The sequence below is a fragment of the Bidens hawaiensis genome, unplaced genomic scaffold (assembly GCF_021521415.1).
Source record: "Bidens hawaiensis isolate Kalapana, Puna unplaced genomic scaffold, B.hawaiensis_p1.1 tig00035540_1, whole genome shotgun sequence".
Lineage (NCBI taxonomy): Eukaryota > Viridiplantae > Streptophyta > Magnoliopsida > Asterales > Asteraceae > Bidens > Bidens hawaiensis.
In genome coordinates this window covers 24966-40224 of record NW_027496190.1, presented here as the reverse complement: position 1 = coordinate 40224, position 15259 = coordinate 24966, and the positions used below count along the sequence as shown (strand labels likewise).

Below are 15259 nucleotides of genomic sequence, written 5' to 3'. Positions count from 1 at the left end.
ATTTGAATGTACAGTTGTTGTTTAGTTATTTGGACCAACGTTGGCCCACTTACGGTGCAGCATTGGATGTAGAATCTTCATGTAAAGATCTAGTATTCTAGTCTTTACTCTTCATGGTAACATAGAAGTGTGGGTTTTGGAAAGGAAGGTTCTCTATAAGGTGGAGTATCTTTGTGGTTTTACGGAAATACTTGGTGACTACTGATGGCGAGAGTGTTCGGGTGATAATAAGGGGTAGGGATTACTGTGTGCGAAATGACAAAGTTAACCTTGCTATGACAGTGTTACGTATGAACAAAGATACGATTTTTGGTTGGAATGTGGTCTTATTTTAGGGTAAGGCAAGGGACGCGTATGTCCATAAATGTTAATCTAAATAACCGAAGTACACGACAATTAACTGTTATAATGAGTAGTTCTGAGCCAGCAGCCTCGTTTATGAAAGTTTTGTTTAGGTGGATGGATGTATATTGTAATTGAAATTTATTTAACATATTCAATCATAAATTGTATCAAGTTTGCAGAAAGAACACCAGAAGGTATCACTTAACATGGATATATATCTTGAGCTTGGTTCGAACAAATAATAAGTAAAGAACTGTGAGAACCGCATAATGCATTTGTACATAGTGCATGGAAGATGATCGAAGTAGTGAGAGTTGCGTAACTATTTTACGAATCACATTTAAAGCACTGTGTGCAAGTCTGTCATGTGGCTCTCACAGTTCTCATTTTTATTCTGGATCGAACAGGCGTCTATGCATATGTAGAGCAGTGGAGGTTCTAAAGAGCAATGGTGTTGATAAACTTGCGTTTCGCAAAAGCCAACCACCACTTGTTTGGAGTTCCATTAGGTCTGTACGCAACACTCAGCAATCTCCCACTTGTTTCTTCCCTTATTTGCTTCAAATAATTCCGTAACAGCTCTGCAAACCATCCATTTTGGCTTGTTTAGATCAACAATTTCTCACACATAATTAAATTCAATAAAAACGAGTAACATAGAACATATCCAGGTCAAATGAAGGGGTAAATTTGAGTCATGTTTTATCACTAACGGATGAAATAGGGAAAATAAAAACTATTGGCTTAAAAAGAAACCTGGTAGAAAGTCACTAAAGGATTTTTTATGCACAAAAGCTCCTTAATCATTTTATTAAAAAATAAGATTATTTTGAAATTTGATTTTTTTGTAATCATGTTCATGTGCTCTGAAAAGTTGAAATTTCAAAAAAAAAAAAAAAGAAGACGGCCAATTCCGAACGACCCATAGGGGTGTAAACAAGCCAGGCCGCTTGTTAGCAGCTTGGGATATGCTCGCTAAAAGCTTGAATTGAGCCGAGCTTAAACGAGATCAAACCGAGCTCAAACCTAGAAATAAGCTTGTTTAACAAACGAGCTTGACCTAGCTCAAGCCCGAGTTTTATTTATCGAGCATTGGAGCTTGAGCTAGCTCGTGAGCAAACGAGCCTATTATTTTAACATATTAAGTATACACTTTTATAATTACTATTACTATTCAAAATTAAAATGATGATAAACATAAGCAAATAATATATATATTTTTATATAAAACTATAAAAGTTATAACTCAGATATATATAAAAATACTCATAGATGTATACAAATTAATTAATAAATGATAAACGAGCTGAGTTCAAGCTTGAGCTTGAATACTACTCATGATCTAAGCTCACACTTTAGAAATAGAGCTCCTAAACGAGCTGAGCTCAAGCTTGAAAAATTACTCATGATCCAAACTCAAGTTTTAGAAAAGGAGCTTGGAACCGGCTGAGCCCGAGCGCAAACACACGTAAGTTAAATGAGCTAAGCTCGAGCCTGAACCTAAACGCAGAGGCTCGTTTACATCCCTACCAAGCTGTTTGAACCAGTACCAACTATAAGCCATCTGACCTCAACCCGACCCACCCAGTTTTCTACCTCTAATATGGTCTCTCGTATCAGTAAGCACACTGACATATATCTTTTGGAGAGAGCTTACCTGCTTCTTGCTTAGACCCGGGTAACGGAAACAGGCCCGGAAACGGGAAACCCGACTCCCCAGGCACGGGTACATCTTCCAAACCGAGGTTAATCACCGCTTTTGTCCCTTCAGCTAAGGTTCTGCAGCCTTCAAGCCTCTTCAACGCCACATTTATGTAAAATGTTAAATATATCAAAAGTTTATCGGCGGGGCTTTGAATGTCAAAGTTCTTGAAGAACACGTTCGCCCTGAAGAACGTGATTGCTTCATCGATTATATCAGTTGTGGCTGCACAAAGCAAGTAATGACATTCAATCGACTAGTTCACCGAGTCAAAACAAGTTGTTATTAGACGGTTAAACCTTGATCGGAAACAGGGGCGGGTCCTCTTATGTGGCTTTTAAGAGGGAGTAACGGGCAGCCGCAAGCTTTAGTGATTCCTTCATCATCCACAAATGTAGAGTGGTAAACCTGAGAATTATTATTATTATTATTCACCAGTGGAATAACATACCATTGTATTTTTAATTTTATATTTTGAAATGAAATCGAATTTTTACCATGTTGAATAGAGGAAATTGAAATTCAGTTCCTGCAAAATCCCATAATAAGTTTCAATTTAATTAGTAATATCAATGTTTTGGGTGGGTGGGTGGGTGGGGTGTAATGAATAATGGAACCCTAATTGATCTACATTTGCATTGCATATAAATTATAATAAAATCCATTTCCAAGAAAGAGGTAAAAGATGTCAATTTAATAGCATCGAACCTGTAGGTCTGATTTATTATTATCAGATCCGAGATGAATATGAATGAATTTAGTAAAGATGGTATCTGTATAAAAAAGGACACCGTATGGAAACATGAGATTACAACTAGAGATAGGCTCGGTATTGACTAGAGAAATTTTTTTATCCTTATTTTTTTACCGGTGTTGTAGTTAAAATTTGGTATCAATTTCCTTATGCCGTTTTTCTAAAATACTTGGTATCGCCACTAAAATGCTTCTTTCGGCACCGATACCATTTCTTCATCCTTAACCCCACATAATGCTATTACATGTAGTTTAACTTGAATTGTGATTTATAGATAATTGTGGGGGTGTTTGTAGGGCCGTCCAAACCGTTCGTCGCTCGAACTCGCTCGCCGGCTCGCCGCTCGCTCGGAAATTGCTCAAAAAATGCTCGCTCGTTTTTACGCCTGATTGAAAACGAGCCGCTCTGCTCGGTTCGGTTTGTAAACGAGCCAAGCAACGACCAAAGGTCTGCTCGGTTCGGTTTGGCTTGAATATTTTTTATATATTTTATATATAATTATATATGAACAAATATATAAATATATAGACAAAATACATAAATATAAGCTTACAATTATTTTTACCCGTTAAATTTTTCATATTTCGTCAATTTTATAGTTTTATTTGTTCGATTCAAGTTTTTAGAATACTAGAAGTATGTTTAAATGATCATTATATCTCACTTCAAACTTATTTTTAATAAAATTTAACAATATATTACATGTTTGTCTAGAAACTACTAATTTATTTATAAAATATATTATTTACAACCTTCAAATTTATTTTTTATTGAAAATTTTAAAGTGAAAAAGAAATAAATAATGCTCGAAATCGCTCGACGTTCGTTTGAAAATGCTCGATTCGATTTTGGCTCGTTTCGGTTTTCGCTCGGTTCGAATTTCAGCCGTTCGGTTCGGTTGTAAACGAGCCAAGCAACGAGCAAGCCTTCGCTCGGTTCGGCTCGGCTCGTGAACAGCCCTAGGCGTTTGGGATTCCTTATTTTACCTCCTTATAACTTTTCATTAAGTTAATAAGTTATAACATTGTAACTTATGAAACTTTTCCTCTCACATCAAAAGCAATCCCAATCACCTTATTACTTTTCAAAAAGTTAATAAGTTATAAGTTGGTAAAAATAAGCAATCCCAAACGTATTCTTTTCAAAACAATGGGGTAGGTGGTTTATATATATGTATATTGTATACCATTTAAAACAAAAGATACATGTGTTTTGTGTGGTTCTTATAGTTTTCAACATTTTTTTTCTAAAATGAACACATATACAATTTTTTATTTTGAATTACTCAACATTTCTTGGGCGATTATGACATAATGAATATACCGGCACGTGATCTTACATGGCATGAGGACTTGCAAAACCACCTGTGATACGTGATATCAGAGTGGGTTTGAGTCTTCGATTAACCGTTAAAAATCACTATTTAAAAGATTCTTAAAAAATGGTTGGTTAAACAATGGTGGTGGAAGAAGATCAAATTTGTGGTTTTTGTGACTAGCTATGAAAGTGTCCATGACTCACAATTGGGGATGGCAAATGAACTTAAACGTAACACAAAAACTTGAAATTGAAAACATTCAGGACAGCTATTCACGTATGTGATTAGTTTAAAATTATGCGTGGATATGGGACATGTATGGTTGTATATTATACTTAGCCCATTTACATGAAACATATCTTGTTTACTTGACTCATACTCATAAATGTTTTCTTTTTATTCCGTTTCCTTTTGTCCTTGGAAATAGAATAATCTACCAATTCACTAATTTTGGTATTTCTATTTATAAGTTCCATGGAAAACTTTTATCAAACTAATAGGTATACTCGGTTGGCCGATTCCCAAGGTGTAATTACCCAAAACATATCATTGCTATTAGGCCGAGCATGCAGTTTTACAATCAAATACAAGACTCGGATTATCATTACATGTCTTAAACCCATGTCATCGCCATCTTACTTACAATTAGAGTCAAATGGCGAGTGCAAGTTCTCAAAGATGGGAAGAAAACTAGAGAGCTTAAGCTGCATAAAGTCGTGTGCTTCGCTTAAGCTAGCTGTCATAATCCAAGGGGGGAACCAACTCAAGTTATTGGTTGACTCCAAATCTGGTTATTAGCGTTGCAAGGTTTACCGGGGACAATATGTAAGTAACCATTTCATGACTAAGAGTACAAGGAAATTTTCTTATTGTTTGCTATTTACATGACTCAAAACAAGCATCCATAATCCAAACACTGCCACAAACTATTCGCAAACCAGCAAGCCAAAACAAAAATACTCCTAGAAATCCTTGACCAAATTCCCGCAAGCATTCAAAGTAAGATACGGGATGTGTGCAAACACTATCGAATAAGGAGCCACTGATATCGGCTGCAATGAATTCACAAGCAAAGGCTCCAACTCAGGTATGTCACCAGCCTGATTCACGGTCAACTCATTCCCGTTAAGCAACATCGTTTGACTATGCAAGTTTCCGTCTTTTGCTGTCAGATGGTATTCTTCTCTTGTTCCTGACCCACCCGTTTTTGTATCCTGGACCACCGATTCAATTTGTGCCCGAGGTTTGACTTTGACTAGTGTATCAGCTGATATAGTTACATTAAAGGTGGTCGTGCTGTCTAGATTTATAAGTAGAAGTGTTATTCCATCCTGACATATATACAAACGCCATTGTAAGATCATAAAGTCAGTAAACTACAATTTATAAGTGCATATAAACACTATTTTCCACGGCCCGTGTTATAAACACTTTTTAGCAAACTTACAGATTGTTTGGCACAATGTGCATAAGAACGCATTTTCTTGCTCCCGGTAAACTTAGTAGAGATAACCGTTTTCCCCATTAGCCGATGCCAAAGAAGTGCGCTGGTAAACAGAATCACTTATGACAACTTAACTCATTGAGAAAAAACATTGTTAACTACCTAGAACGTTATAAGACGTTAGGTTTCTTGCAATTCTCAACATATTACTTATTTAAAAATGAGTTTTTTTAAAGAGCGTTGGTGGAGAATATTTACCAGTATGGTTGTTTAAAATATGAGCTTTACATGATGCTCGGGCTCATCTAAGCTCGGCTTGTTTCGAACCTTTACCGATCCGATCTCGAGTAGTTCACGAAAAACTATAACGAGTAGATTGAAGAAAAAAGTTTCAAAAATGATAATAGGTTGATTGAATAAACAATAAAAAAGAAAATAATTATATTAAAAGTAAAGAAAAAAACACCTACTTTGGTAAATATTTAGATCACCCATTTTGGTGAATACTTTCTCCAATAATATTTTGGAAAAAAAAAAGATAAGAAGACCCGTCACCAGAAAACGGGCCCGATCAATATCCTGATAATCAATGGGACCAATAAAACGCTTCAAGAGGTTAAAGGCAGAAACCAGTGGTAAGCTGGATTCAAATCCGAGACTTCTCTCATAAAACTGGCACTATAGCAAAAAAAAAAATAGATCTTGAATTCATAAGGTCATTAGTTTGACCACAACAGTCAAAGTGTACCTGTAATAATCAGGATTTGGCTCAAAAGTAGTTGCATTTAGTAACCCATAATTCCCTCCAATTAATGTCTGCCTGCAGTACGTCTTCGTGTCGTAAACAGCCGATGCTCCTAGCTGATCCAAATACCTGCATAACATTTATACACCTAAGATACCCACATCCCTTTTTCTTGTTTCACAAGTTGTACCTTATGCATCAACAGTCGTGTTTTCATTAATATCAAATCTTACTGCCCGTACCAAAAGCTAAACACAAATGCATCAGTCACAAGATGATGACCACTATTATAAGCCCCACCAGCCTCACCAACCCAAGCGGACACCGACGTTCCAGAAGCTTCTAGAATGTTCTCGAGCTGCTTAAACACGTCAGCTTCCCCATCAAGATAAGACGGATTAAGAATCTTCTTAACTAAGTCTTTATCAACTCCTGTTTGAACCCACGTTGTAAAAATCAAAACTTTACAATCTTTCTACAAAATTTCTACCGAATCATATTGATCTTGTTACAAAACATACCGCTTCCAAGATTGTAAATATGGTGAGTGATCACATCAAGAATTTCACTTGTTTTGTTAATAAACTCCTTGAACCAATTTGCATCAAAGAACCCGCCTGGTGAAATAATTAGGGGTTTGGGCTCAATACCATCATATATTTCTTGTACTACGTTGTTTAACTTCTTTGTGTCAATCACATATTGCTTTGCGGTTACTCGTGCTCCAACTCCACTTCCGCTTAACTCGTTTCCTACAAATTTTATATTGTTTGTGCTTATAAATGTTCTTGAATTTGGTGTATATATGCCTATAAGTGAACCGAACAAACACGAACAGAGCATGTTTGTGTTTGTTAACTTTAACTGAACAAAGGATCAAACATGTTTGTGTTCATGTTCGTTCGTTAAGAAAATAAACGTGTCCGGTTTCGTTTATGTTCACTCATTAACAATATAAACAAACGATTCATGAACGTAAACAAATACAACTATGAAAGAACATAACTGAGCTAAAATCAATTCAATTTAAATGTGAGACAATTTGGGCTTAAAAGGTTATTAAAACTAGACTAAATTGCAATGCCTAAAAAATTTAGGTGAATATATTAACGAAAGAACTAAAACAAAAGTAAACTAATGAACATTGATTAACATAAAAGAATTGAGATAAGCGAACTTAAACGTTCACAAACATAAATGAACTAATGAGATATGTGTTCATGTTCGTCCGTTTAACTACATGAACAACTTTTTTTGTTCATGTCCATCCGATGTTTGATATTAAATTAATGAACTTCCCGCCAAACAGTTTATGAACAGTTTACTGAGCAATTGTTTCGTTTACAGTCCTAGGTGTAAACATACCAAGTTCCCAAGCATATATTGGGTAATTCTTTTTAACCGTGTAACGGATCAAAGATTCAGCATTGGTGGAATTCCATGGTCCAACGGTTGAACCATCGGCGTGCACTTGCCTTCCGTTTAGAGCGTTTAATCCAAATATGATCTTCGCCCTGGTTAGAAAATACTAGATATGAGTCCATAATAATCACATAATGAAAAATCAATGTAAATTTTGGTACCCAGTTTTGTTAAAGAAATTGTTAAGTTCATCCCATCGTGATAGAGGCAGGCAGCCCGCGTTAAAACCAAACATTGCCGAGGTATTTTTGGAAAAGGGAATGCAGGGTTCGGTTTGATTTTCGGTTTCGTAGAAGAGTTCGTCTTGTAAACTTCCGCCTAATCGAATCCTTAAAGGTGAAAAGGCTGCATAATTGTTCAAGAAAGATGAACTTGTTAAGCTAATTTCATATCAAGGATTAAAAAGCTTTACTTTTTGGGTCAAATGAATTCCATATACTTTCAAGATTAGTTGAGTTTTATTGTTGTAGTTTTTGAATTGTGAATTACAGTGATCTATGAATATATTATTTAACAAATGCTCATAACGCTTCTGAGTTGGAAAACTCAACATTTATATCAATTTGAATTTTGAAACTCATGAGATTGACTTTCCAAAAGTCAAAGGCAGACTACAGCAACTACAAAAGGGGGTTCAAATCATGTCGGGACGTCGGGTTGACAGAACCTAGACACGACCTCTACTTCTATTCGTGTCAAAAACATCAACTGTAACACGCACACACTATCATGTAATCCGAACACAACCCGTATGACCCATTTTTGTAAACGGGTTGGCGGATGATAACCAGGTGTTAATAAAGTCCGTATGTTGTAAAAAAAATGAGTAACTAAATGGGTCATAGATTGGTTGGTGGTCAACCTATTTAACTAAACAAGCTAGCCGGTCGACTTGTTAAACTAAATGGGTTAAATAGTAATAGGTCAACTCAAACACAGTCCGTTTTAAACGGATTAGAGAACTCAAATTAAATATGCCAAACCAAAACCAAATTATTTGCGCATCAAAATTGCCACCCCTAAGAAAGAGTGACAAGGGAATACTTACATTTCAATCTAATTTTATATATTATTTACCTTTGACTGCATTCTGAAAGACAGTGTTGTTAAGATCCTGCAGGCATAAAAAAAACCACAAAAATTATAAAAAAAGAGAAGACAAAATTTAAATAGACCTAATAAATAAAGTAATAAACATCATCATCATCATCATCATCATCGTACTCAGTATATCCCACCAATAGCAATGCTATGGTAGGGTCTGAGGAGGGTAAGATGTAGACAGCCTTACCTCTATCCCATAGGGATAGAGAGGCTGCTTCCAGTGAGACCCCCGGCTCGATAGTAGTTTTGCATCAAGCCTTGGACATAAGGCACATAGCACTCAATCATCGGGACACCGGCTGATTGGTGCATGTGCCCTTGTCTAAAGTAATAAACATCACATGTGATAAATCCTATGCTAAATAACTCATCATCAACAACATATATGGTAAAATTTTGATTTTGTAATAATTCAAGAATCTTTCAACAACATTGATGATGAAGATGATAATAATAATAATAATAATAATAATAATAATAATAATAATAAATTGCATACCACATTAAGAAGAGAAGCTTGACCCCAGCTACAAGTACCATAATCACACTTCTCAGGTGGCCACCAATCCATAGTGGCACAAACAAACTCACTGTCTGTCTCTGCAATCCCACTCTGCCCATCGATTGAAACCGAGCCGTTTCGAACATCTGAATCATCCATTAAAACAAACAGCATAATGATCAACCAAAACCAGAATAAAACACCCGTTTCGCAGGACGAAGAACCCATCAATCTTGACAGTGGATCAATGATGAATAATAGATTGGGGTTTCTGTTGAGGAAAAATAATAAGATTGATTTTGAAATTTGAAGTTGGATTTTATTAAATCAAATAAAATTAAATTGTGTTAGAATTTGGGAATGCGGTGGTAGACTGATAAGTTGGCGTCATTTGTGTTATTGGAAAATTGGAGTTCCTATGTTTATACATGACGACTATATTTAGTGTGATACTTATTTCAAAGTGCATACTCTTGTACACACCATACCATTGTCACCAGAGGTGCACAAAAACCCTGTACCTGGAACAGGACCCCAAAAAAATACACGGAATCGGATTTTTTATACCCAGGTATTCTATACCCGAAACCGGAACCGTCCCTACCCGTAGGGTATGGATAGGGTATGCATTTTGAGGTCGATACCCGTACCCGGAACCGTACCCGATTTATACGTGTAAATACCCGGTTATACCCGATACCGATTTTCTAATACCCGAAATAATACATGAGTTTTTTATTGTATATTTTTATGTTTCCTTCCCAACTTTTATGTTCAAGCTTTTGTAAAATGCATATCACTAAATAAATAATTTGTAATTAAGTGGATTTATGGTTTTTGTAATATAGTTTAATTATTTTTATACATTACAAAGCAAATATAAATTTTAAACAAACTAAAAAATGCATAAAAAAATTACAAATTCAAAACCGGGTATTAAGTACGGTTCTAATACCCGAACTCGATCATACTCTACCCGAGTACATAGGGTTGAGTTTTTCTCCTCAATACCCTACCCGAACCCTACCCGATTTCTCTCAATACCCGATTTTTCAATACCTTATCATACCCGAAACTGGTTCTATACTCGAATCCGGGTTTTAGGAAAAACCCGATTTGTGCACCTCGGGACACTAGCGAATCCGAGATTATATTTGTTGGGACGATCAGGGATTTAATCAAAATTTTATGAAAGGTAGTTAGGTTTGTAACGTATAAATCACTATCTTATTTTTTTTTATAGAGAGCGGTTGACCCCATGTTTTGTTTTGAACATAGGTTCGCTGACGGTTAGTATATATAATTATAAAACATTATTTTCAAGTTTAATGTATTTTATTGTATTATTAGGTACTTTATGTGATTTTTGTAATGTTTTGTAACTGAAATTAATGTGATAATTACAAATTTATATCTTATTATTTATATCTTATGATTCTTTTCATGTTTATGGTTTTCCTTTTTACAATTAACTTTCTAATGATTTATCATAAACAATGACAAGTCACTTGGATAATAAAGCCAAATTACTATTCCTCAAACTACCTACTAAAGCCTTATTTATTCATAGATATAAGTACATTATTAAATTAATATTCCTTAAACTACCTACTCAAACCCAAATGATTTTTTTTAATTCACACCCCTTAAGAAATTATTTCAAAGATTTTGACACTTTAAAACATAGAAAAGTAGTACAAAGGAAGGCTTCTAGGTACCGGTTTGCTTTCCATTTGTTTAACTTGGCCTTGAATCTCTCCATACTTAAGATCCTTATGGACCCCAATAGGTATATATCTAGATACGTAAAAGGAAAAAATGCTACTTCACAATTAAAGTGATGTCTCACCGTTCTCTATCCTGTACCATATAATTTGATTTTGAGGTAATTCATTTGTCAAGGAAAAAACATCATTGAATCTTAAGATTTAAACTGTTCGAAGAAGACCACTACTCCCACAAACATCATATCATTCGCATACATAACGTGTTTAAGAGTAAGACAATTATTGTTTTCAATAGCCACACCCATAAAGACTTCTAAACTTCCCTTTGCAATAATAAGCAAGGAGATAACGGGATCAAAATCCTTAGTTGGTGAACCATCAAAAATAACAATAACATAGGCTCTCCTCAGTTTACATAATCAAAAGCTTTATCAAAATCCACCTTAAAGCCTCAATTTACATAATCAAAAGCTTTATCAAAATTCACCTTAAAAACTACCTACCTTTTTTTACAACAAACGAATTCGTTGATAAAACGCCCATAAAAATGCTGCTCCCCTTCATATAAGTTGTTTTCCCAACTAATTTATTTATGTCTTAGTAGTCAACAATATTATTAATTTGTATAAATTTTAAAACTTAAAACATTTTAACATGTTAATTCAAGCTTGGTAAAATAAAAGGAGTAAACGTAAAGAACACGTGATTATGAACTAGTTCACTCATTCGCTACTTTGATATATCAATATTACATCACTTTGTTTCGTCATTGTAAACTTAATTTATCACGGTCTTAAACCATTTCTAGGATTGTAAATGGATCACATGTCTTAATTAATCTATTAATTGTTAAGGGTGGGAGGAGTGCCCCTACCCTAGATACTACCCTGAATTACACCAATCATGTACAATGGTATATCATCAACTACCCTAAAACTCTTTAATATAACACTCCTTTCAAATACCCAGAAATCATTTTTATAAATAATAATTATAAATTTAATGAATGGTTTGGTAGGTAAAGATTGAGGGTCAACTTATACATTCTCTCTCATCTTTCCTAATCGGTGAGTACGACCTGATTTACACTACCCTAACCGCTACTATGAGCATGGGGTGGTATACGTAGTAGGGCGCTTTACCCGATTCACACCCTTTCCATCCTAATGTTGTAGTGAGCAAATAAACCTAGTTCAAAGCTACAAAGAAGCTTTTCATAAAATTAAAATTCAAACTCAAAAAAGTTGCAAAATGCCATTAAGAGTCTTCATTCACGTCCAACCCAAAATACTTTTGATGTTTGAAAACCAAAAGATAATGCAAACTAAAAGATAAACATCAAATAACAACTTGACAAACATTATCAAGCTAAGGTCTGATAAACAACTCATACATTTATCACCTAAAAACCTCACAAAATACCATTAAACTTTAACATCTGAGCATAAGAAAGAACACAAATTATGCATCCCAGAAAAAGGATTATATGCATACCAATTCTAAAGATTTAATGTTCCACAAAATACACAAGTCAAAGTTAAAACGAACCTACAACATACTCATAGATAATGAAACGTTCACCAGCATCTCTGATCTAACAACAACCTACCTTCACTTCACTTTCTCTTCTTAGCAGGCGGTTGTTCCTCCTCATCCTCGTCATCTTCCTCCTCCTCCTCTTCATCATCCTCCTCCTCTTCATTGTCGTCTTCATCATCGTCGTCGTCGTCATCATCGTCACTTCCTTTCTTACCATTTGCCTCTGGATCCTCCTCATCAGGGTCTCCTTCCTCATCATCCTCTCCCTCTTCACCCGAGAAATCCTCATCGCCTGCATCATCCTCCTCTGCATCCGCATCATCTTCATCATCATCCTCTGTGTCACTCCCGTCTTGAGCTTCCGCTTCAGTTTTGTCTCTCCTGTGAAGCTCAGCAAATGGAAACCTGCAATGTTTCGATTCATGAAGTTTACTTTAACTGTTAAAAGTCAACTACACTCAAACATCACCACATACACGCATAAATTAGAATTACCTTTGATCATTTCCAGTCAATTTTGGTAATGCATCCTTCAGCACAAATTGTGTCCACATATGCAAGCGCACCAAATGTTAAAAGTGAAATGTGTAAATCTGAACTTCTTTTCAAAAAGCAGGGATGTGTTTCACGGCAAGTAAAGTATGTGATAATGAAGATTTTTAGATATTATCTGAAAGTTATAAAGTATGTGATAATGAAGATTTTTAGCTATTATCCGAAAGTTATAAAGTATGTGATAATGAAGATTTTTGCTATTATCAGACTTAACTTTCGGCATATATCAACAAACAGCTTTAAAAGCCTACAGGAGACCTGCCTAAAGAACAAACAACCATTTCACGCTCGATTCATGAGTAGTTTTTCAACCTCGAGCTCAAGGTCCCTCAGGCTGGACTCGTTTATTATATATTACCTGTTTTACTTATTTTCAAATTTATTATTTGCATATGTTTTAATTATAACTTTTATATATTTCATAATAAATATTATACTTATTTCTATGATGATATATTATTAATTAATAATTATTATAAAAACATACATTAAATAAAAAGTATACAAATAATAGGTTTGTTGAGGCTCGCAACTCGGCTTGAGCTCAACAAGTGAAGTTCTTTAAACTAGTTCATTTAAGCTATGTTCGTTTCAAGTTTTTGCGAGCCGATCTCGAGAATCTCATGAGCAAAAACATTTGACCTAAAAAACTCAACCCACAGGTACAGCTACAAAATGTCAACACATTTACACACACCCATAACTATAACTATAACTGAAACAAATACTAAAATTTTACTACTAAAGACAACAAATGGTTCAAAAACCAAGTTTCCAAATTCAGTGAAGCAAAACATCGAACACCTGGTCCCAAAAGAAGTAATTCCGTGTAAAACCCAACATGATAAGCACCCAAACATTAAACCCAAATGATGTGAAAAGAAAGAAACAAAGAAATCATACCATGATGAGAAGACAAGCAACAGATCTCTGAGCAGCCAAAAGAGCCACAGGTTCAGGAAGAGAACAACTCTGCAGAAACCCTAAATCAGATTTCATTACTTCCATTGCTACAACTTATTTGTGTATGTGTTAAGGCTAGGATATGTGAGTGACCGCCTGTTTGAAGAATCAAGCTTAGCTAGGGTTTTCAATATGAAACTATATATTGACTTTGACCAATGGTCAAGATAATGAGTTGTGTATTTCTTTAATTTTCATCATTTAAATATTCCTTGATTCAAAACGTTTTTGTTGAAATGCTATTATTATAATTAAATGATTTAGTGGTTAGTCTATTCTAAATTTGATTTTTTTAGATCATTTACATCCCACCTATCAATCAAATAATGTGAGTGACTTTTTATAATGTACTTAAAAAAACATATATGATTTGTTATATGCTTAAAAGACTAATGTTCACCATGTATAATAATTTTATATTATTTTTTTAAATGATTGTGAGTGAAATAAAAGCATTTTCAATTCATCTATCAAATTATGTAAGGTGGGTTTTAATAATTTAGTGAGTAGATTAAGGTGTTTTGAGTGGATAATAGATAAAATGCAGTGATTTTTTTAAAATATTTGAAAAATTTTGTAAAACTTTATAATTTTTTTTAATACTTTTTATAAAATAGTTGTGAATAAAAGAAAGTGAAAAGATACTGATAAAGATATAACAAAAATATTATTTAATTGAAACGGAGTGAAAATATAGTGGTTTTAAGTAGGCTAACCGCCATAATTGTAACCAAACCATAACTGATATAACCGAACCGATTTAATCGATAACCGATATAACCTGTGGGCCGGTTTACATATTTTTTGAAAACCACCAAATGCGGGTCGGGTTTGGTTAATGTTAGTTTCAAACCCGTCATAACCGAACCGCTCCATTTATATAACAGTTAATCGAGAAATAGGGGTTTGAAAATTAGAATTAGTGTATGAGTAGAATCTTTTTACACTTATTTTTGTTTAAAAAAATAAATAAATAATAAAAAATCTCTACACCTCCTAGGATTTAGGCCAATAATATTGGTAAGATTAGTTACCATAATAATTTAAATATTCCATAATTGTTGTTCCGAATTTCCTTCCAAATTATCATTTCAATTATTCAATATGTCAATTAGATCTATATTTTATAAATTGCATTA

The 15259-nt window shown here is 34.4% G+C and overlaps 3 protein-coding genes across 3 annotated transcripts; all 3 read right to left on the bottom strand.

Moving 5' to 3' along the window:
* Positions 1-541: 541 nt before the first annotated feature.
* On the bottom strand, positions 542-2567 carry LOC143587520 (actin-related protein 2/3 complex subunit 3). The gene is made up of 4 exons (XM_077068790.1): positions 2545-2567; positions 2347-2455; positions 2003-2272; positions 542-926 (listed from the first exon to the last, which is right to left on the bottom strand). The coding sequence occupies exons 1-4, from the start codon at positions 2545-2547 to the stop codon at positions 784-786; spliced, it is 525 nt and encodes a 174-aa protein (XP_076924905.1). The 5' UTR covers positions 2548-2567; the 3' UTR covers positions 542-783.
* Positions 2568-5000: 2433 nt separating this feature from the next.
* On the bottom strand, positions 5001-9564 carry LOC143587516 (heparanase-like protein 3). The gene is made up of 9 exons (XM_077068786.1): positions 9334-9564; positions 8808-8844; positions 7892-8075; positions 7674-7822; positions 6830-7060; positions 6551-6740; positions 6312-6437; positions 5567-5666; positions 5001-5450 (listed from the first exon to the last, which is right to left on the bottom strand). Exons 1-9 carry the CDS (start codon positions 9562-9564, stop codon positions 5082-5084), a joined length of 1617 nt encoding a protein of 538 aa, XP_076924901.1. The 3' UTR covers positions 5001-5081.
* A 2893-nt stretch (positions 9565-12457) lies between these two features.
* Positions 12458-14251, bottom strand: LOC143587519 (uncharacterized). The gene is made up of 3 exons (XM_077068789.1): positions 14062-14251; positions 13098-13151; positions 12458-13007 (listed from the first exon to the last, which is right to left on the bottom strand). Exons 1-3 carry the CDS (start codon positions 14163-14165, stop codon positions 12680-12682), a joined length of 486 nt encoding a protein of 161 aa, XP_076924904.1. The 5' UTR covers positions 14166-14251; the 3' UTR covers positions 12458-12679.
* Between the last annotated feature and the right edge of the window lie 1008 nt (positions 14252-15259).